Raw genomic sequence first — 23827 nt, forward strand, 5'->3', positions numbered from 1 at the left:
GACGTGCTTCAAGTGAATCCTTTGGCTTCCTGTACACACCCATGAATCATAACAGGTTCACACAAAGATTCTTTGTCAGGTGCATCACATCGATTGCGTTGCGGATCTCTAGGACTTGCCAATAGGGTAGCTCCCAAAAGATGGACTTCTTCTTCCACATGGGTGCGTGCCCCTTAGCATCTTTGGGAACAGATTCGATGTCTTGTCCCTTTCCAAATACTACTTTTACATCCTTGACCATTGCGAGTACATCTTCCCCGGTTCGGTTACGAGGCTTCTTTCGGTGGTCTGGCTTACCTTTAAAATGCTTACCTTTCTTTTTTACTTGGTGATTCAAAGGAAGGAATCAACGATGGCCAAGGTACATGACCTTTCAACATCTTTTTAAATATATACTGTCAAGGTCATCAAAACAATGTGTGCATGCATTATATCCTTTGTTTGTCTGACCTAAAAGATTACTTAAAACAGGCCAATCATTGATTGTTACGAACAACATTGCTCGTAGGTCAAAGTGTTCTTGTTTGTACTCATCCCAGACACGTACACCTGGTTTGTTCCATAAAACTAGAAGTTCTTCAACTAATGGCTTCAGATAGACATCAATGTCGTTGCCAGGTTGCCTCGGACCTTGGATGAGGATAGGCATCATAATGAACTTCCGCTTCATGCATAACCATGGAGGAAGGTTGTAGATACATAGAGTAACTGGCCAAGTGCTATGACTAGTGCTCTGCTCCCCAAAAGGATTCATACCATCTGTACTTAAGGCGAACCTTAAGTTTCTAGCCTCATTTGCAAACTCTGGAAATTCCCTGTCTATCGCTCTCCACTGGGACCCATCAGCTGGGTGTCTCAGCATATTGTCTACCTTACGGTCTTCTTTATGCCACCGCAATAACTTTGCATGGTCTTTATTTCTGAACAAACGTTTTAAGCGTGGTATTATAGGAGCATACCACATAACCTTGGCAGGGATTTTCTTTCTAGGACGTTGTTCACCCTCGATGTCACCAGGATCATCGCACCTGATCTTATACCGCGATGCTTTACATACCGGGCATTCATCCAAATTCTCGTATTCATTGTCATGGTAGAGGATGCAGTCATTAGGACATGCATGTATCTTCTGGATTTTTAATCCCAATGGGCAGACAACATTTTTTTGCTTCGTACGTAGTGGTGGGCAATTCATTTGGCTTCAGAAGCATCTTCTTTATGAGGTTCAATAAATTCCCAAATGCCTTGTCAGATATACCATTCTTTGCCTTCCACTATAGCAATTCCAGTGTTGTACCTAGCTTTTTTTGCCCCTCTTCGGCCTTTGGGTATAGCAACTTCCTATGATCCTCAAGCATGCGCTCGAACTTAACTTTCTCTTTTTCACTTTCCAATTCTTGTTATGCACCACGAATGGCATCGCCAAGAGCATCACCGAGATCATCTTCTACCGCTACCTCTTCTTCATCTCCCCCCATTGTAGTATCATCAAAGGCACCATACTGAGCAATAATGTCATCAATGTCTAAATCTTCTCCTTCATCTTCTTCCATCATTACCCCGCTTTCTCCATGCTTAGTCCAACATATATAGTTTGACATGAAACCTGACTTAAGCAAATGTGAATGAAGACTCATTGAGCTTGAATATTCCTTTAAATTCTTACATAGGGCACATGGACAACACATGAAACCATCCCGCTTATTTGCCTCGGCCACACCTAAGAAATAGTGCAAGCCCTCAATAAAGTCTTGGAAGCGGCGATCGGCATTGTACATCTAATGGCGTGACATAATCTGTATTACACGACAAATTATGAAAACCTTGAACATAATTAAGTATTTTATTACACAACATAAATGACACACACACGGTTGATTAATTAACTAAGCCTGGCTACAACGTAAGCAATCCCAACTATCACTAAACAAACTAAAACTATAATGCACTTCAGTAACATAATTATTTCGTGATCGTACGCAACTAAAACAGACAAATCATTCTTCTGTTGAATATTAATAAGCTTCTCCTGCTGGCTCACTGACTCATCAGCAGCAGCCGCTACCTCAAGCGCACCCAAATTCTGCACGTATGTAGCATAATCTTCCTCCCAGTACCAACCATCGCATCCATTGCCCTCCCACTGAAATTAAAGCCAAAAAATATTTAGTCAAAAATATTCAAGAAAAGCAGGTCAATTAGCCATAAATAAAAAATGCATAAGAAACTCACATCGCGATCCGGGCACTCGTAGAAAACACGACCCTTGTTGGGTCCCTGTCTCTTGACTCGGTACTCCATCACAATCTTCTGCTTACACTTGCCGCAGATAATGAGAGGGAGTTCTGGCCTCGGTCATTTCACAACCGAACGAGAGGCCGAGGATCCGGTACCAGTTGTCATCTACTTTCTATACTTATTTTTGCAAACTAGTGTAAATTTCATATTTTCTAAAATGATATATTTAACCTAAACTAGTACGGATTTCACATGTTTCAATAAATAACCATCCGTACTAGTTGACCTTGCTTACGTGATCATCTTGGCCAGCATTTCTCCACCGAACGGCAACGTACTTGGTCAAGGAAGAGCTCCGATTCTACGAGAAAGGGAACACGGTCTTTCACGACCGTTGTCGCTCTCCCTCGTAGAATCAAAGTTCCTCCTTGATGTCCGTTACCGCTCGACAGAGAACATGTTGGCCGAGCTGAACACGGTCCGCAAGTTCAACTAGTACGGATTTTCTATAATTTTCTAACTATTTACTAAGTTTTTCATTTCATGAAAAATTTAATTCTAAAAAAAGGCATGATTTCTAAGTAGTTCATTTCATGTAAAAAATAATTCTAAGTGACCTGCTCGATATCGGCGAGCTCGCGGACGTTTAGGTTGCCGAGGATAGTAACATTTGTAGATGACATTTGTATGTCTGAAGTTATCAAATATCCATCAAATTATAGCTCAAAAATATGTTTCAATAAATAACCATCCGTACTAGTTGACCTTGCTTACGTGATCAAATCGGCGAGCATTTCTCCACCAGACGGCACCGTACTTGGCCAAGGAAGAGCTCCGATTCTACGAGAAAGGGAACACGGTCTTCCACGACCGTTGCCGCTCTCCCTCGTAGAATCAAAGCTCCTCCTTGACGTCCGTTACCGCTCGGTAGAGAACATGCTCGTCGACCTGAACACGGTCCGCAAGTTCAACTAGTACGGATTTTCTACAATTTTCTAACCATTTTCTAAGTTTTTCATTTCATGGAAAATTTAATTCTAAAAAATAAAAGGCATGATTTCTAAGTATTTCATTTCATGGAAAAAATAATTCAAAGTGACCTGCTCGATATCGGCGAGCTCGTGGGCGTTTAGGTTTTCGAGGATAGTAATATTTGTAGATGACATTTGTAGGTCTGAAGTTATCAAATATCCATCAAATTATAGCTCAAAAACATGTTTCAATAAATAACCATTCGTACTAGTTGACCTTGCTTACGTGATCATCTCGCGAGCATTTCTCCACCGGATGGCACCGTACTTGGCCAAGGAAGAGCTCCGATTCTACAAGAAAGGGAACACGGTCTTCCACGACCGTTGCCGCTCTCCCTCATAGAATCAAAACTCCTCCTTGACGTCCGTTACCGCTCGGCAGAGAACATGCTCGCCGAGATAAACACGGTCCGCAAGTTCAACTAGTACGGATTTTCTACAATTTTCTAACAATTTTCTAAGTTTTTCATTTCATGGAAAAATTAATTCTAAGATCACGTAAGCCACCGGGGACGAGGATGGCGCGTGCTCCAGCGAGGACGAGCGAGGCGTGATTTTGATGAACTCATTTAACTTTTGTTTATCCAAACATATATGCAAATCATCATGTGATTTTAAGCTAAAAATGACATATAAAATCATAATAAAGTCCAACATATAAAGTTACACATGCATCTACATCGCAAAATGAGATAAGCTACTGACAAAACATAAGAGGATTAAGTTTCTTACCTCCAAAATCGAAGAGCAACACCAATGGAGGGGGAGAGAGCAAGAACAACAGCAAGCTGAAGAACAGAGGCAGTGAGTTTGAATGGAATGGCTCGGGCTCGGGGAGGAAGAAATGAGCTGAATTATAGGCCGGGATAATTAGTCCCGGTTATGGGTCCAAACCGGGACTAAAGATTAATCTTTATTCCTGGGGCATCATCCAAACCGGGACTAAAAACTTTAGTCCCGGTTGGTATTACCAACCAGAACTAAATGTAAACCTTTAGTCCCGGTTGGTAATACCAGCCGGGACTAAAGATCCCTGCCCCGCGGACGACCGTTGGGCAGGGACCTTTAGTCCCGATTGGTATTACCAACCGGGACTAAAGGGTCCTTTAGTCCCGGGGGCAAAAAAATGCCGAAGCTAATGCTAAATTGGGACATCGTTCTAAAGTCTGTTCTCTAGTAGTGCATGTATAGCCTGTAGGATCTTGGTTGGACTTGTTAGGTGACTATAGGAGAGTAGAGGCAAGCTTATCTTGTTGAACATCGTCACCTAAGATGCGAGAGGAAGGAGGTAATCAGGTCATGATGATTAGATGTGTATACAGAGCTGCTGAGGAAATGCTAAAAATCTGAAATGCCGGATGGAACCAAGAGTATCAGCTGGTAGAAATTAGGATACATTATCACTCGGTAGTAGGTACAGGTACAGCCTGTGAGTGTTCACACAGCCTTTACTAAATGACCTCTGAACATTACAACAATTATTTCAGTCTCCAAATGACCTCAAAACATGTAATCAAGAGATGTAATTCTTATGTAAATTTTATCTTCATGTATTTCCATATGAAAGCGTCATATTTAGAATTATGCGGCCTAGCGTGTATGTACTTGATAACTTGTCACAGTACATATGGCGAGAAATCCAGAAAAAAACCCCACATGATGGAGAGAGAAGTCATTGGGGGACCACTGTTTTGCCATTTCATGGGACAATTTTTAAAATCGCCAAAATATTTAGATGTTGCCATTTCAACTGAGGGTTCTTCTTCCCCTCCAAAAAAAAAAAAAACTGATGGTTCTTCTATCTGGCCCAAACTGAAGACAGCCCCTATTCCCTCAAAAAAAGAAGACAGCCCAATCAGAACCTGTCCCCTTCCCTTCGGGCTTCGGCCTTCGCCGCCACATGAGGCCGCGCTGCCAGGCCCACACAGTCCCTCCGGCCGCGGCCCGCGAGAGCCACGCCGCCCGGGCGCCCCCGCCCACGCGGCAAGCAGCCAAGCTACTCGCTACGCTAGTAGTGAATCGACTAGAGCGGCGTGGTCTGTTGGTCTCGTTGCTAGGCACGCAGCCACGCACTCGGCTTGGCAGGCTTTCTCCTTCCCCAAGCCAAAACCCCAGAGGCGAGAGAGAGAGGGCGAGAAGAAGCGCAGCGCGGCGCGGCGGACAGCACCAGATGGAGCCCTCACCGGCGGCGGGAGAGCTGGGCGCGATGCTTCGGGCGGCCGCTGACTTCGCGTCCTACCCAGGCAATGCCCCTTACCCTTCCTCGCCTCGAGTCTGGGCGGATGAAGTAATTGCTCAGGTTGTCTCCGCCAGCGCCGGGGTTATGCTTGACTCTGATCGTGACAATGGATTGGATCACTTTAGTGTGGAGCTCGCCGCGCTGGAAACCTAGTAGGGGATCTGGTTTGGGTCTGTCTTACTTCAACATTCGGTTGATTCTCGCGCGGATTCTGCTATTGGTTGGAAGATATGTTCGCATGCCCTGCTGTAGTTGGGAAATTTCCCGTAGCGTTATTATCTCCAGTCTCATCAATTAAGTCACGACTAGTTCTAATTTGATTTTTTTCAAGCTGGAGATACCAGCGGCTTGTATTACACCATCCATCGATGTGTGTCTTTGTGCGTGAGTGTGTTTTGATGGAAGGCTATTTTCCCTACTAGAAAGGGAATTACAAGTAGTTTAGGCAGATTCATGACATAATAATGGTTACACATGTCTGCTGAAGTGGTGCACATCGAAGTCTTACTTAAATTTTAAGCACGCTAGTTAATTTTTTGAAGGGCATAGGTAGACTATTCATGTGATGACTAGAGGACTGAATCTACATGTCATTTGTGATTTGTTGCAGGGTTGCATAGTGATGATACTGTGAGGCAGTTCCTGGAACGATGTCCTCTGCCTAAGCTCTTAGGGTATGCCTCTTTTCTTTCCTCCAATTTTTTAAATTGTTGACTTGTTGTATGTTCCTGTGCCATGTAATTCATAACAATACAGGCCCAGAAAAAAATACCTCTTTTCGAGAACCTTTTAGAAGTTTTATCCATATGTGTTCTGATCCAATTCATGTTAGATATACTAAATCCTGTAGCGGTCAATTGAAATTGAGAGAATAAGCTAAATGATTTTGACTTTAATTTTTTTTATTCTGAAATAGCCTTCAGTAGCTAGTACTACTATGAAATAATTGGTTAGATACATTAACTTTCTAATGAAAAAAATCGTGGATCCGCTTAAAAAAAAACTTGCTATACTCAGGCTATGCATATGCATGCATTTATGCTCGTAGCTTATATCAGCATCCATAGACGCTTTTCATTAGTGTGTAGAAAGGGCTACATACCCTATCATATTATATTATTTATACAAAAATATAACTGTATTATGATCCTGGAAATACAATGAGAAAATTTGACCTGTCACTTCTAGACAACCTTATTTTTCTGCACATAAAGAAATAAGGAAGCCATTGCAATTGCTGGAAATACTAAGGCTACTAAATGCACGAAAATAGAGGGTAAGTTAAAATCCGTTACAGAATATGTGTCTCAATTTGATATAAAGTAGCTTGACTATTGTTTTTTTTAGTTTACAAAATATTTTCTTATAGAATGCTATTTTTTATAGATATAGAATTAGAATAATTTTAAGTTTTTGTGAAATTCTCTTACACTGACAAAGCCAACTTTTACAGTTAGCGCCTTATTTATACTGTCTACTGGCACCTTATGTGCTTTATCCAGTTTCGGTGATGCTGTTTATTTTTCTTTGTCCTTTAGTGCATTGCAGAGTGAAGCAGATGTACCTGGGATGGTTGAAACTGTCATGGAATGTTTAGACAAAGTATTTTCCTCAAGATATGGAGCGTCACTTCTGCCAAGCTATGGTGTATGTGTGACTATCTCCTTCTGACTTGCTATCTAGAGTTCTAGACATGTCCACCTACTCTTACCTAGCTCAACATATTTAAAGATATCTAACAAAATGATCAATGTTTATTCTTCGTGAAAACTCCTTGCTTAGTTCTCATGCATACTGATGATCTGAAGTCTCCATTGTATTTTTAATATCCAGGCATTTATTCAAGCTGGGTTGCTCACAGACTCGAAGCAAATCAGAAAATTAGCCTGCAGAGCTGTATGTACCTGAACGTGTTTCTAAGTGCATGTTACTCGCAATTGTTGCTCTTTATTTGTTATCCATTTTGGACATTCAGAAAACTTGGTTTTATCTGTTATCTTTATTTAACTCTAATTTCTTTTATCCATTTCTAAGTACACACTCAGGTACATTTAAGCACAATGCATACTATAGATTTTTATTGTAATTTCATCTGATTGCTTCTTTGAGATGGCAAATGGATAAAGACAATTTCCTTCTACTACATAGTTTTTTTAAAAAGATTTACTCCATGTAACCTTCAACAACAACAACAACAACAACAACAAAGCCTTTAAGTCCCAAACAAGTTGTCCATGTAACCTTCAAGGTTTCTTTAATCTGGACATAGCTCATATTCTCTAGAGTAAACGGTCACAGTGAACTTTGTGTGCTCACTGTGCTGACAGAGCACTTGTGTGCTCTGCCAACTCATGCTAATCCCCTTTCATGTATGGTGCTCTTCATTTCAGTTTTGAAAACGTTCTACAAACTTTTGGCAGAACAATGTCTCTAGCCACTGAATGAATACTATATCACCATATCAGGTACTCCATCTTCTTGACAAGGCTGAAGATGGTGCTGTTGCTGTGGAAACAGTTGTCCAACACAATCTGTATCCCCTTCTGATCAATTGTTTGATTGAGGGGTATTATTTTTTATACGCACACACTTTATTCAATCCTGTTGAATCATATGCATTGTAACTTGATCATAAAATTTTATTTGCTGTCTTTGGTTTCTGCAGAGATGAAGAGATTTCAGCAATCATTTTGGACACTATAAAGCGTTTAGCACAAATTCCTAAAGGAGCCGTGAGTCCAATAATTCTTCGTATTGAACATCTAATCTGTGCGATGGATATTTAGTCTATTTCTTTCCTGTTTGTAGGAAGTCATATTCCCACCAGATGGTCAAGGATCTGTGCAACTTGGTAAAGTGACGGCTCAGTCATCCTCATTGGTACGGGGTACATATTTTGCAGAACAAGCAAATAACAAATTAACAAGTCATGCCCTCGTGGACCAATGCCGGTCTACATGCACAAAGCCAGAATCACGTGCTTTAAAACAAACCAGTTATTCAATACTGCATATGATCTGATCCACTTGTGTTTGACCTTATTAACTATATGCCATCAAGTTTAAATGTAGTTACTATGGTACAAAAGTATTAAGTGATATCACCAAAACCTAATGCAATTGCTACTGTTACTGGTATCTTTCGACTTTATTGTATCATCTTTGTTTGTGGCTCTTGTTGAGTTTAATCTCTAGTCTACCCCAACTTACTTGGGACAGAGACTGTGTGTTTTTCATAATGAGAATGGCACATCAATACTCCCTCCATTCTAAATTATAAGACATCTTAGCTTTTCTAGATACATTGATTTAACTATGTATCTAGACAGTGTATATCTAAGTTCATAGCAAAACTTATGTATCTATAAAAGCTAAAACGTCTTATAATTTGGAATGGAGGGAGTACTATTTATAATGAATCTATTAATATCATTTTCATGTGTCTTCCAGAGTATTTACCATGTAATATAGTAATGGCCAAAGTTGCATGCATTCTAGGATGTCATCAAATCTTTGTGTATATTTCCCTTTTACCTGGTGCCAATAAAATTAGTTACCATTGAGTGACTTTTGTTTATGTTGTACTGGATGCTCTTACTGTTGATCCGTAGACCACAACATGACCAATTGTTATTCATGTTTCTCGCTATTGTAGCCACGGATTCGTATTCTGTCTTTGATAGCCAAGCTCTTCACTGTTTCAAGTTATACTGCTGCTGCCATCCGTGATTCAAACCTTCTGAGCATATTTGAAGAGGAAATAAAAGATAGAAGAGATATGCTTAAAACCCTCAGTGCGCTGGAGGTCCTATATGAGGTAAAAGGATTTTTTTTTGTTCATTTGCATGTCTTAAAATTTGGCTTTATCACTAAGAGTTTCATTGTGAATACTTGATTTATGTATTTACTTTTTAAAAAAAAACGATTTACATTTGGAAAACTGTTTTTAAGGAGGAAGGGCTATATCCTTAAGTTTGAAGATAATAATGTTTTTTTATGGTGCCCGTCGTGTAAAAGCTCATGAAGCCGTGATTCATTTGCAAAAGACTTGCATTAGTATCATTTCATATTAGATGCTTGGTGAACCAGTGTTTATCGCATTGTTATAATTGTAGTTTCTTTCTTTGTCTATTGTACCATGTCAACATGTTACATAATCCTGACAGTCATAGGTATTCTGCTATCTAATGAATGATCACGATCAATGGCTTCAAGAACCTGGAGTTTCTTGGAGAAGCTATATATTTTGGCTAACCATCTCTTCTATGACACTGCAGCTTGTTGAACACCCTCACAGCAACATTTTCCTGCTGAAGACCAACTTGCTTCAACTCATAATTGATATCATCAAGTAATTGTCTTGTGCCTTTATACTTCTGTTTTTCCTTTTGTTATGTTTTCAGCTATTATATGTTGTCTTTTCTTTTGGTCCGTGTGCAGTGATTCCTCAGCTGATTCTGTTATACGGTCAAGGGCAGCATTAATTAGTGGGAGGCTTCTTTCTTCAGCTGATGCTTTCACAGCAATAGATAAATCCTGTAAGCATCAATGCACCATTTCAGTCGTCAAACTTCCGGTTACCGATTGTATCACAACTTTGAGCATTGAAGATTTTTTATTGTAAATGTTTCATCACCCTGCTTTAAATTTTATCAGACGACCATCTTCTGTGGTTTTCTTACATGTGGAAATAGACAGACATGTTAATCAAGATTTCCCCATGTTAGGCGTTACGAATCTGCTTGTAGCCATAGACAAAATTTTGAAGATGGAAGAAAACCAGAATACTGATGAAATTGAGAGTGCATTGGAGACCTTGGGTCTAATTGGTACAAGTAAGTCATGCTTCTGCTTAATAATATTGAAATTTTCACCACGCTGCCAGAACAAATCCTTACTGTTTGATTTTATGGTACAATAGCAAGTCAAGGAGCACATTTCTTGCTGACATCATCAAATGTTGCCAGACATGTTGTCGAGTCATCCTTCGACCGACAAGGCAGAGGTAGACAGCTGGTAAGTTTGTATACTTTTATTTGCATGCTTTGATCGAAATCATCACTTGTTACTGGTAAAGGAGTCATATTGTTAGAAACTATCCCTCTTATGCGTTATGATACATATGCAGGCTGCTTTACATGCCTTTGGGAGCATCTGTGGTGTGGATAGACAAGAAGACCAGATGAAACTGCATGGCGAAGCCGAAGAAAACTTGAAGCGCTTGGTCTATACGACTGCAGCAAACAGTCCAAAATTAACCCCTTCAGTTAGTAGCAACAGTTTTTCTAGTTTGTCCATTTATCTGAATTGCTTATGAAACTGCCGTCTTAGTTGTGTTTTTTTATTAGCCTTTTTCTCTTGATTGTTTGCTAGGCTCTTCTACTATCAATTCTGCAACAAGACCCGGACATTAGGATAGCTGTAAGCACCTTATGCTCGTTAAAGATATTTTTGCATTTTGAATGAATATTTTCTTAACTCGTTAGCTTGAATATTGTTATTGTGCACAACGCCACAACCTGATGATGTGGAATGCATGACCTTGGGTATCTGCAGGGCTACAGAGTAATATCAGGACTGGTCATCCGGGAATGGTGCTTAAGGGAGGTTTGCTTAAATTCAGAGATAATCAGATTTGTTACAGATCCAACAATGGAGACAACAAAACTTGGTAAGTAATTAATACACTTGGTCCTAATGAAGTAATTATTACCATCTGAACTTGTTTCAACAGGAGTGCTGCATTATGGTATTTATTTGATCATTTGGAATTGTTTTTATGAAACTGGTTGTAATTGAATGCGTTGCCATAATTAAGTCATTCATAGTTAATAATAATCCTACCATACACTGCTAGTTTCTATTTATTGGGCCAATCATTGTAATGGTATGTTGTAGGCATGGAAGCCCGGTATGACTGCTGCGTGGCAATCAACAAGGCCCTATCATCATCCCATCTTCTGCATGAAGCAAGTCTTTCTGGACTCATTGGGAAGGTAGACTCTCACTCTCTCAGGGCCATTATCTGTCACTTTTGTTGCTCGAGTCTAAAACGTTAACCAGCAATACAAAACGTTTTTGGTGCAGTTGAATGATGCGGTGAAACGGGGCCCTTACCTTTCTGATAGGAAGCGTGTTGAGGCACGGCCGGTGGTTGATACTGCAGAGAGGTTTTAAGCTAGCCTTGAGTCTTCACCCAAAGTAAACGATGACTCTCACAGCGTAGTTAGGAGGTAACTGGGCGTGCCCTGCGTCTCATGCGGTTGGCTTATGAGTAACAGACATAGATCTGGTGTACTTGGATGATGGGGAGGACAATGTGTACTCGAGCTCACACCGACACTGGCTGGCGATAACAAAACAAACATACAGTTTCTTCTGGTTTGCTTGATGCAGCCCATACCTGCAAAACAAACTCATCTGTTGCAGGACCATGCCTAATTTTGGGGAAATAGCAGATGCAACCAGCACTATTTTCTCATATATTGAACGCTCAATCAAATCGGGTGATTTCTCCATATATATCTAAACCTAAACTGTTCCTAGATTTGCAAGAACTGAATCAACAAACCAAAATATCAGCCTCCGGGCACACTGTATTCTGTACAACATAGTTGCCTTGCCTCTATCTATGCAGCATGCGCACTCTGCATTATGCGCACAGCTGAACTGTACACCACGGCAAACAAGACACAAAGACGTTGAGGCGTCGACGGCAATGGATGCCTCAAACGTGATCCGTGTCCGTCAGTGTCCTCTTGCACTGCGATGAGCAACGAGTACTTGACCTTGAGCGCAACCTTGCCGCCCTCCATGCACAGCTTGGCGCCGGTGACCACCCAGTAGCCCGGCAGGTCGTCGGGGCCCCTGCTCACCTCGGTGGTGTCAATGTGCCTGGCCATCTTCTGAACCGGGAGCGGCACCGGCGGGCCCTTGGGGAATATGGCGGAGTTCACCTCCACCTCCTCCTCCGCTGGCGGCACCGGCACTGGCGCCAGGCCACCGGACAGCGCGGCGCTGAGCCCGCGCCGACAGCGACCTGGACTTTCGCGGCACGACGAAAGGCCCGTCCCACTCGGAGCGGCGTATCTTCATGGCCGCGACGCCGGAGAAGCCGCGGCATATCTTCATGGCCGCGACGCCGGAGAAGCCGAGGTGCAGGACCTTCTTGAGGCAGCAGGCGTCGCGCACCTCGAGCCACGCGCTGGTGACGATGGCGGCGCAGTCGTCGATCCGCGCGCCGTTGTACTGCACGGGCGCCGTGCAGATGTGCGAGAGCAGCGGCGACCGGACGGGCTCGATGTAGTCGCGCTCGTTCACGGCCAAGTCCTCCGCCGACGCGGCCTCACCGAGGACCGTGACCGCGCCGGGCGTCGCCGACAGGTGCTGCAGGTGGACGCCCAGCCGGTCGTTCTTCTTGCCTTCCAGGAACAGCCGGATGCCGGTCACCGGGTGGTTGCTGGAATCGACCTGCACGCGTGCACGCGGACGCGACAGAGTTTGGCTGAGCCGTGCATGTATGTACGGGAGAACACTAGAACAGTGATTGATGGCTACCTTGGCAGTGTTGACGTGAAGTTTAGGGCCCATGAGGGTGAACTGGAGAGACGACAGGCCGTTCTTCCTCCGCTGGAGGCAGAGCGGGAGCTCACCGAACTCTGGAGCCCAGTGGCGAGGCACCTGGAACTCGAGAAATTGCTGGAGCTCTTCTATGGGCGGTTTGTCTGGTTCCATTCCACCAGCAGGAAAAATGAATGAGCAACCAACGATTAGACAGGACATCCAACACAACACAACACACATCTGATGAACTTTCAGATTAGACTGACAGTTTGCTACAGTTACAACACGCTTTACAACATACATACATCTGAGGTAGAGGTTCACCGCGTGGTTGAGGAAGCCGCTGCCCCGGACGCCGGTCAGCAGGCTCGTTATGGGCACGAACGACATGGAGATCACGTCCGGGAAGCCGGTGATGGTGGAGAGCCACTTGCTGTGGCACTGCCCGCTATCGACGCCGCCCCTCCTGATGTGAATGCACACGATGTTCTGCGAGGTCCCACATTTCAGTTCCAGGGCGTTATTCACATTTGTGTTGTGATGAGCAGTAAATCCGTCGGGCAAAAGTGCGTGGGTGCTTGCTTGCTTCCTTCCGAGACACGACGGGTGATCTGAAGGAGTGCCAGGCAGCTGATCCGGGGCCAAAGTTTCCCTGTAGCACACACAAACAACAAAGACTTTGCTCATTCGTTTCACACTCGGTTGTAGGAGTATTTGAATTGCATGGAACCATGGACTCCAAGTCTCAGTTTTCAAACGCGATGAGGCGATATGTACTGTACATGTATGTGGTGGGCAAAGAAGAGGAAGAAGAAGAGTGAAGTGCTCACGTTTAGCCCCTGCGACAGCCTGCCGTCTCCCGCGGCGGAACCGGAACCTGCCGCGGAATCCTCCTGTGACGAGGACGAGAGCCTGTCGTCGGCGAGCTTCTTCAGCCGGGCCTGCACGTCCTTCTGCGTGAGGTCGGAGCCCTTGAGCTGCTTCACGCACACCACGTCCTTCCCTCCCATCTTCACCCCGACGATGACGTGGGTCCCGTACTTGTCCATGAACCTGCAGGAAGCACAGCAGCAGCATTAGTTTCAGTTTCAGCTTCGCTGCGTGCCACCGTCATCGCTGCTGGGGACGATCGATAATACGTACTCGGCAAGCGCGGCGGGATCCCAGAAGGGCGGGAGGTCCCGCATGACGTCCTCCCGAAGGACGAGGTGCGCGCGCACGGCCTCGACGCTGTAGAGCTCGACGATGATAAGGCTTGTCAAGAACCGACTATAAAAACATTTCATATCCACTTGACTTTTATTAGGAACTGACTGTGGAAACCATTTCATACTCTCTTGTCTTCCTGTTCTTCGAACAAAGGAAGAAAGCTCCTCCACGCCACTGCTGAAAGAAGAGAAGCACCGACAGTAGCAGTGCTCCGCAAGGTATGATGATGTCCCAAGCGAGGCTGAAGAGATCATCATGAGGGCTTGCATACATGTAAGATGGTCTCAAACTGGGCACAAAATGCTGTCTCCTGAACACATCATACACATGAGGCAGGGCACGGATTAAGGTGCTTCCAATATAGAACCCTGGGAAAAGGGCTCTAACTTTGGAATCTGAGAACACATTTAGGATCACTTGAGGGAGCAAGAACCCATCGAGTATCAATCCACAATAAGACACAAGGTCCTCCCAGAATGCATGCTCAATTGGCTTCAAGTGGACAACCTGCCTTAGCATTCTTTGGCTGTGGTTCGATCTCATGTGAACAACCCAAGTAATAACTCCCCCAATGATGTACAGTGGCAAGCATATCCAGAGGACTTTCTTCTCAGCGGCCCATGATTCAGCTTTGCTGACATCCACAGATCGTGCAGACCAAGCCAGCTGAAGAAGCCGCAACTGTAGCAGAAAGGTTATCATGGTAATTATTCGCACCATAACTTCATTCACTTCAAGCCATCCGCCACCTGAAAGTGGAACAGTCTGTTTGTTGCTGTTCTTGAAGAGAGCGTCAAAGTTCAGCACAAGAGGGATCATGTAGCCCAAAGCCAGAACGACAAGCATGGTGATAGACATGGCAGGAAGCACTTCAGGGACCTTTTTGACATGGAATAGCTGCACAGCAATGAAGATGCATGCTAGTGTCATAGAGATCAAGGCCATGGCGCTCTCTAGGTCCATTCTCCATATTGATTCATCCACTTGCTCTACATACATCCCATATGAAGCAATGTCCAGTGTTTCAAAGAAAAGAGGGTCAGTCTTCTTCCTCAAGCTTTTGATCGTCCCCTTCACATGCTGTGCAACTTTTGCATCCAAAGAAGAAAACTGAGCAGTCATCAGAATTTCACAATCTGACGAGACATTAAGCTCTCGACAAGCGATCATGCAAAGGGAACCTGTCTTAGTATCATAAACACCCTCAGCAGAGAGATGTCGACGATTGAATGATTCTAGAGACCAATTCCCAACATAGTAGATATCATAGCTGACATTAAGCAGTCTTTGCTTCATCTCGGCTGTCTGGTTAGTGAATGCCACATAAGCACGGAAAGCGCCATCATCGTTGCAGTGCATCCGGTTGACATACATGTAGCTTTGGTGAATCCCCAGTGAAGATGTGGTCGACTCGCTGACACTCAGGTAGTACAACCTGAACGGCGATTTGATCATGGAACTGAGGTGGGCGCACGAGAAATTCCTACTCTCGAACACCTGCAGCGCGTCAAGCCTCCCTGCAGGCAGGGGAGGGCAGGAGGCGCTCTCGCCGTACGCGTAGCCCTCCTGGGCGTAGGCGACGAGTGAGATGGGCTCGATGGGTTGATGGTGTCGACGTTCTCGAGGCGACCGGTGACGAAGGGCCGCGTCACGTTGGCGGGGCTGGGGAAACCGAGACGGAGCACGACGGGGAGGAATTGCACGGGCGTGCCGTCGCCAGAGCGCCTGGACCCGGTACCGACCATGCAGAGGTCCCCGGACGCGGTGTAGTAGTAGCCCTCCAGGCCGAAGGTGATGGAGCCTCGCCGCCCCGTGAAGCGTGGGAGGCGCGGGCGGAAGTGGCGCCCGCGGACGTCGTACTCGAAGAGGTTCCGGCAGCCGCGGTCGCGGAACAGGCGGCGCCCGCCGGAAATGGTGAGAGTGGCGGAGACGTGGAGGAGCGAGGCGTTGGTGGTGCGGGCGACGGAGGAGGGGAGCAACGACAAGGAGCGCGGCTGGGAGGAGGTGTCGGAGCCGAAGATGCGGTCCCCGCCGTCGAAGTACCCGGTGGAGACCTCGGGGACGGAGACCCGGGCGTCGGGCCCGAGCGCCGAAACTTGGCCGTGCAGGTCGAGCGCGGACGGGAGGTTGGGGGCAGTGGTGGGTGTAGGAGAGGGCGGACAGGGAGACATCCGCCGCGGCGGCGGCCGCGGCGGGGATCGGGAGTGAAGCAGGAGGGGGAGGACGAGGAGAGAAAATTGAATATTTGACCCTCAATCTGGCATGAACATTTGACATCCAATTCGCGGGTCGTTGAAAATTTACACTCTGACTACGAATTCGTTGAAAATAGATGTTTTCTCCTCCTTTTCTTCAATTAACATTTTTTTCTTTTTTCTTTTTTCTTTTGCTTTCCAAGGCAACGCTGAATGACCAAAGTATCGTTGGCCTTATCCATCCATTTCTTCTGAGAAACGAATGCATCTCTCTCCCCCGTACTCATTTTTCTTCGGCTCTGTTCGTCACGCTGCCGCCGCTAGGTGCCGGAAGAGGCACTGTCGCTGGCTGGGCGCGCGCGGGACCAGGCTGGGCGCGGGCCGGTCGACGGTGCTGGATGAGCCAGCCATGTGTGCGCGCGGACGGTCGCCGGTGCTGGGCGCCGACGCTAGCCAAAGCCCGCCGTCTTCGGCTCCGCCGCTGATGGAGGCCGTCGGCGCAGGCCAGAGGCGCCGCAATGGTCGAGCAACAGCAGGCGGTGAGGAGGAGCCCGACTACAGAAGTTCAACCTTGCCTTGGAAAGCAAAAGAAAAAAATGTTAAATGGAGAAAAGGAGGAGAAAACACCTGTTTTCAACGAATTCGCAGCCAGAGTGTCAAATTTTCAACGATGTGCGAATTGGATGTCAAATGTTCACAGGCACCCAGATTGGGTGTCAAATATTCAATTTTCTCGGACGAGGAGCGGGTGGTGGCTAGGGTTTGCGCGCGGTGGCGCCATTTGGGAGGTGGAGAGGAAGCGGGGAGTGAGATCTCGTCTCCCCCTCCCCTTGCCCATCTTCTGGTTTGAGGTATTTACATGTATACCATTATAAAAGATTGTAATTACCTGTAAGCTACTAAAAAGTTTATGCGGTCATACATGTCACTGACCGAATTTTTTTTTGTCGCCCACGCCATTCCATCATCTTCCGTCCAATTTTTACCGTTTAGCTACCCTGACATGTGGGCCCAATTAGTAAAGATGTCTAAAATGCCCCTCTCCCTCCGTACCTTATCCTCTCCTTCCTCTTCTCCTTCACCCAATCCACTGGTCGCCCGTAGCATCCTCTCGCGCCATCCTCCGCCCGAGGGGCCACGTCCCTGCCACGTGCTAGCCCACCCCGACCGCCTCCTCCCGCGCCGCCCTCTGCCGAATGCTTATAGTCAGGCCACACCGCTGCCCCGTCGTCGCTTGCTCGCGCCGCGGCCCTGCTCGCTTTGATCGTCATCTACTGGAGCCGCCGCCGCCTACTGGAGCCGCGCCCTTGCTCGCTCATGCCATCGTTTCTGTAACAGAACCGACCAATTATACGAAATTAAGTAAGAAAATCATCCACCAGAGCAGACGATTGAGCAAACTTAAGCCCGTATAACCCGGTAGTCCGTGAAATCACGAAGGATTTCAAACCAACTCGTGTCCCAGCCATGATCGTAATAAGTTTAGCGGTCACCATCACATATTACATAAAAGTTCGCAATCTCAGATACATCAGAGTTTCAACATAGTTATTACAAACCAGTTCGAAATAAAAGTAGCGGAAGTCATTTGTTCAAACCACACACACACTCACGCGGAGTTTAAATATAGTGCCAGCGAATGATCATCTCCAACAAAAGCATCAGATGAGACGTAAGGAATGACCATGCCCATGGTCCTAAGCATCACCCATCGTAGGATACAGGCAGTTGATACAGTAGCCGTAATACATCTGCCCATCTACAACAAGTGGGAATAAAACCCTGAGTACGAGAAGGTACTCAGCCAGACTTACCCGACATAACCGAAAATAATTGACACCAAGGATTATGAAGGGCTTTATAGTAGGGTAGCTGACTCATTTGCAGAAAGAAGCATTTTTAGCATTTCAAGAACCTTTCTAAAAGCATTATTGCCAAGTTAATTATTATTAACCTGTCAACTAGATTTTCACCTATACTAGAGTAAACATGTGATTAAGCAGATAATGATAACCAATGATCATTAAACAACTTCCATACTGTCATATTCACTATAACTGTCCAAGTGTTCCATAACATTTACTACGATGAAGTAACTCAAGTCAAGTGCTCACTATCCAGGAGCGATGGCGATTCGAATCGATTCCTAACCAGCTGGTGATTTATTCCTTACACAAATCTCACTCACCCGCTAAAGTGAGATATTGATCACCGAGTCAACTTTCCAGGTATCTCGAGTTTGCTAGGAACCACATGTACCCGGGGGCCGACCGACTGCACTTTGGCCTTATCATCCCGCCCCCGTGTCCTACCACACCTGCTTCGGCACAGTGCGCTGCGGGCAATTTACTCGGCCCGAAAAATCTCCCAGCTTCACGGTCGGAAGGTACTTTATCCGGCCAGCTAAATGTAAGGCATGCGTTCAACATGACTCGAGGCCCAACAACGGCCGGTCCTTAATCGACACAGACGGAAAACACTACAATCCAAAACACTGCAAGTCTCCGTCCGGTCTCAACTTCATTTAACACTTAGTTATACCATGACTTCATAGTCATCCAAGCAGATCCAGGTAACCACCTATAGCTCGCAGGTGACAGGAAATCACCCGACTTCTACCGGTCTAAGCCAGCTAAGCATTGACTCGACTGCGGATACCAGGGTAACAAGGATATAGTATAACAAAGGTAAGCAAGGTATAATGCAGCAACGGTTGCAAACAACTCCTGAACGTAATGCATCAATTTAAAGTAAAGCATTTAATTAAATCATTGTAAACCGGGAGAAAAATGCTCCGGGGCTTGCCTCTCTCGAAGGAGCTCGGGCGGTGATCGGGGCACTCCGGAAGTTCCTCAACGTCCTCCTCGTCGGCTTCTGGCACTTCCTGCAGCTGCACCTCGAGCTGCTCCTCGGGCTCCTCGGGTATGACGACTGGGTTCTCGGTTTGCGATCATGTATGATGCAATGCGCGTAAGTGATTATGCAAACGGTGCATCGAAGGAGATGAATGCGATGGATATGTTTAATGCAAGGTAGTCAACATCATCCAAGAAACTATACTACAAGCACATGTCATTTACTGCATTCTCTTCTACTACTAATATGTTAAGTTAACATATCTTATGAAATGCTTCAAAGATACACCAAAGCTTTACTAATTTCTTAATCACACTTAAAGCAACACTTGCTTAAACCCAAATTAATAATAGGTTTGAATAGCAACATATATTTATGATGCTCCTAAAAATCTGAGAAAATTACAGTAGAATAATACTACCCTAAATAGACTACCATAAAAATTTTATGGCATTTGGATAAGTAAACTATCCTACACAAAAATGACAAGCTATAGCATAAAAATGAGCATGAAATTACTTTGTACTATGAAAAGTGTCAACCAACAGATTTAGTATTTTTCCTAAGTTCTAAACAGTCAATAATAACTGTACAAAAATTACCACATGCATGTTTTATACAAATTTTGCTCTCTAGCAAAAATAACAAAATTCAGCCATTAAAGGTACTTGAACTACACCTCAAAATTTTCCCACAGCACATGCATGAAACATATTTTTCCTAGGAAGTACATTACATAATAAGATTAACAAACTTGGAATCATATTTTTCTGAAGCCTATAGATTTTTCTACATATTTTTCAAGTTATCAGCAATATTCATGATTAAATAAAATCCTACAGAAAAGTATCCCAAAAATGACATGCAATAATTTTCCCAAGTAGATCTGGTGATAAGGAACCTAGCAAATTTTGTTTCAACAAATTTGGAGCAAGTTTGATCACCCAAACATTTTTCAAACCATTTCAGATTTCAATTAACAAATAATAAATGGAAATCAAATCTTTAAACAATTCTGGGCCGGCCCGTGGAAATGAACTGGCCCACGGCCACAATCGGCCTGCTCAGTCCGAGCGAAGGGGCGAGCGGCGGCCTGGCTCGAGGCTCGGCCCAAGCCAGCCTGGCCCAGCTCGGCCGGGCAAAGGCCACGCCACTACGGCTGGGCCCTGCTGGTCAGCGACCGAGAGCAGGGGAGGCGCTCCGCCGGCCGGTGCTCACCGGCGGCAAGCCCTCCCGGTGGCGCGGGTGGTGCCAGCGTGTACGCCATGCCGAGCCGCAACGGCTGGGATGGTGGAGGTGGCCCGGCGGCGTGACGAGCCACCTGGCCGCGGCAGTGTGCTCGCCGGAGAGGAAGGAGGCGGCCGCGCTTGGTTCTTACCTCAACGACGGCGGCTGCAAGCGAACGCAAGCGAAGCAGGGAGGCTAGGCGGAGCTGCTGGCGGCGTGAATCGGGGAATGGAGGCGTGGGAGGGGTATGCTGCTGTCGAGGCAGCGGCGGCGGCGGTGGCGAGCTCGTGGTGCGCGCGGGCGTGAGCTGCTGCTGTTGCTCTGCGGCTGAGAGAGCGGGAGGAGGAATGAGGAGGAGGCAGCGCTGCGGGGCAGAAGAAGGCGCGCGCGTGGAGGTGGAGTCAGGCCGTGGCTGCCGCGCGGCGGGCGTTGCCAGCGCAGGGCGGCCACGCGGCGAGCGCGCCCTGACGCGGTCGGGACACGACGCGGCGCGCCAGCGGGCGAGCGTGCGCGGAGGCAGGCCAGCGCGCTGGGCTGGGCCGGGGCGAGGCGAGCTGGCGCGGCGCGGGGCTTCACTGGGCCGGCTTCGGCCGTGGGCCGAGAAACGAGGCGGCGGCCCAGGAAAAAGGAAATGAAGATTTTCAATTTATATTTTCAAGATATTTTTAAATGCCAACTTTCAAACATTATTTTGAGCAAGAAAATGACCTCTTTTGAAAATGTACCAAAAATGAAAGTTGCTTAGAATTTAATTCCCTACAACTTTGCTTTTATGACCAAAGTCCAATTCTATCTAGATTTTAAATTATAGAATCAAAGTTAAATTTTTAACTCAAAACCCTAATTTTGGGAAATTACTTTGGAAGCAAAATTTTGAATTAATTTGAATACAAACCTTGCTCCAAAAATTGTGCTAAATAATTCTAGATGATTTACAAGCATAACCAACAGTTTCTACTCAACTAGCAAGCAAGAATCAGAGCAAAACAACTCTAATAAGTGTATGCATCATTTACTTTTCACAAACATGTTTCGTATGTTTCGAAGTAATGTTTCAGTTGTTATATGCAAGATTACGCATGTATGATTAGGATGCTTGATGATGCACGATATGTATGATTAGCAATGCCTAAATGCAGGCATAACACCGGGGTGTTACAGCCCTCCCCCCTTATAAAAATCTCGTCCTGAGATTTGGGTTACGAACCATTTGTTATAAAATTCTTCATAAGCTTTTTGTAGATACTCTCCTGTTTCCCAAGTTGCATCTCCCTCATCATGATGATCCCACTGTATCTTGTATGTTTTCACCACACTATTCTGAGTAGCACGTTCCTTAGTGTCTAACACTCGGACTGGTTGCTCACGATACACCAAATCTGATTTGAGTTGGATACCTCGAGGTTCTATTCTTTCCTCCGGAACACGCAAATATTTCTTGAGATGTGATACATGGAAAACTGGGAAAACGGTACTCATTGTTTCAGGTAACTCTAACTTGTAGGCTACCGGACCTCTTTGTTCCAAGATCTTGTATGGTCCTACGAATCTTGCGGCAAGCTTTCTTTGGATTCCAAACCTTTTCTTCTTCATTGGCGTAACTTTCAGATAAACATAGTCACCAACTTCAAACACAAGGGGTCTCCTTCTTTTGTCTGCATAGCTTTTCTGACGTGATTGGGCAGCTTTCATATTCTGCTGAATAATCTGAACTTTCTTCTCGGCTTCTTCTACAAAGTCAATGCCATAATACCTTCTATCCCCAGGCTTGACCCAATTTAATGGTGTTCTATATTTTCTGCCATATAAAGCTTCGAATGGGGCCATCTTGATGCTTTCTTGATAACTATTATTATAAGAAAATTCAGCTAACGGTAACCATGACTCCCATGATCCCCTAGAAGACAATACACAGGCTCTTAACATATCTTCCAAAATAGCATTTACTCGTTCAGTCTGACCATCTGTCTGAGGATGATAAGCGGTACTGCGAATCAAACTAGTTCCTAAGCCTTTGTGTAAATGTTCCCAAAAATGAGCCGTGAACTGTGAGCCTCTATCAGATACTATGGTCTTTGGTATACCGTGCAACCTCACAATTTCGGCGATATACTTCTTGGCATATTAAGGTGGTCGATAGTCTGTTTTGACTGGTAAGAAATGAGCGGTCTTGGTAAGACGGTCCACAATTACCCAAATCGAATCATGTCCTTTTTGAGTAGTGGGCAAACCCGTGATAAAATCCATACTTATATCGTCCCACTTCCAACTAGGGACTGATAAGGGTTGCAACATACCGGCAGGTTTCATGTGAATGGCTTTCACTCGACAACATGTGTCACATCTGGCAACATATGCTGTAATTTCTTTCTTCATTTTGGTCCACCAATAGCGAGATCTTAGTTCTTGATACATCTTACTACTTCCGGGATGGATAGATAGCTTAGAAAGGTGAGCTTCATCCATGAGTTTACTTCTAAGCTCTCGATCCTTGGGAACCACAAGACGGTTGTCAAACCACAACACGCCATGTTCATCCACTTTAAAGTATTGAGACGGCTTTTCTTTTATTTTCTCTTTGATGTGGAATATCCCCTTGTCAGTTTTCTGGCCTTCTATTATCTTACTCTCCAACGAGCAACTAATCTGAATACTATGTAACACAGCAGGATGCATTAGATCGAATCCATCTTCAAGTAATGGCTACACATTCAAGTAATGTGACTTTCTGCTCAAAGCATCTGCCACTACATTGGCTTTACCAGGATGATATTGCACATTCAAGTTATAATCCTTGATCAATTCCAACCATCTACGCTGTCTCATGTTTAACTCTGGTTGGGTAAAGATATACTTAAGACTCTTGTGATCCGTGAAAATATTGCACACATTACCAAGTAGATAATGTCTCCAAATTTTGAGGGCGTGCACAACTGCAGCAAGTTCAAGATCATGTGTTGGATAGTTGACCTCGTGCCTTCTCAATTGACATGATGCATAAGCTATGACTCTCCTTTCTTGCATAAGTACACAGCCTAATCCAGTTTTTGATGCGTCGCAAAACACATCAAATGGTTTCTCAATATCTGGTTGTGCTAGAACCGGAGCAGTGGTCAACAGTTTCCGCAAAGTGTGGAAAGCTGCTTCACACTCCTCTGTCCACACAAACTTGTGATCCTTCTGTAGGAGGCTTGTCATCGGTTTGGCGATTTTTGAGAAATCTGGTATAAAGCGACGGTAATAACCGGCTAGTCCTAAGAAACTCCTAAT

At 45.1% G+C, this 23827-nt stretch overlaps 1 protein-coding gene and 2 pseudogenes across 1 annotated transcript; 1 reads left to right on the forward strand and 2 right to left on the reverse strand.

Annotated features, from left to right (window-relative positions):
• The first annotated feature begins 5337 nt into the window (after positions 1-5337).
• Positions 5338-11733, forward strand: LOC136513255 (uncharacterized). Its single transcript, XM_066507253.1, has 17 exons — positions 5338-5512; positions 6119-6182; positions 7047-7155; positions 7342-7404; positions 7974-8074; positions 8174-8240; positions 8317-8388; positions 9163-9324; positions 9785-9858; positions 9948-10045; positions 10235-10342; positions 10429-10523; positions 10636-10773; positions 10881-10928; positions 11064-11178; positions 11406-11503; positions 11595-11733. Exons 1-17 carry the CDS (start codon positions 5440-5442, stop codon positions 11682-11684), a joined length of 1575 nt encoding a protein of 524 aa, XP_066363350.1. The 5' UTR covers positions 5338-5439; the 3' UTR covers positions 11685-11733.
• A 397-nt stretch (positions 11734-12130) lies between these two features.
• On the reverse strand, positions 12131-14356 carry LOC136513259 (MACPF domain-containing protein NSL1-like; annotated as a pseudogene).
• On the reverse strand, positions 14228-16505 carry LOC136513254 (uncharacterized; annotated as a pseudogene).
• Positions 16506-23827: the final 7322 nt, after the last annotated feature.

The sequence above is a fragment of the Miscanthus floridulus genome, chromosome 16 (assembly GCF_019320115.1).
Source record: "Miscanthus floridulus cultivar M001 chromosome 16, ASM1932011v1, whole genome shotgun sequence".
Taxonomy (NCBI): domain Eukaryota; kingdom Viridiplantae; phylum Streptophyta; class Magnoliopsida; order Poales; family Poaceae; genus Miscanthus; species Miscanthus floridulus.

Bases quoted from the DNA above. Each gene is read 5' to 3' on its own strand.
- LOC136513255 (XM_066507253.1), top strand. From the start codon at position 5,440: ATGGAGCCCTCACCGGCGGCGGGAGAGCTGGGCGCGATGCTTCGGGCG. The intron at 6,183-7,046 runs GTATGCCTCTTT...TTTGTCCTTTAG, and splicing joins CCTCTGCCTAAGCTCTTAGG to TGCATTGCAGAGTGAAGCAG. The intron at 10,524-10,635 runs GTAAGTTTGTAT...ATACATATGCAG, and splicing joins AAGGCAGAGGTAGACAGCTG to GCTGCTTTACATGCCTTTGG.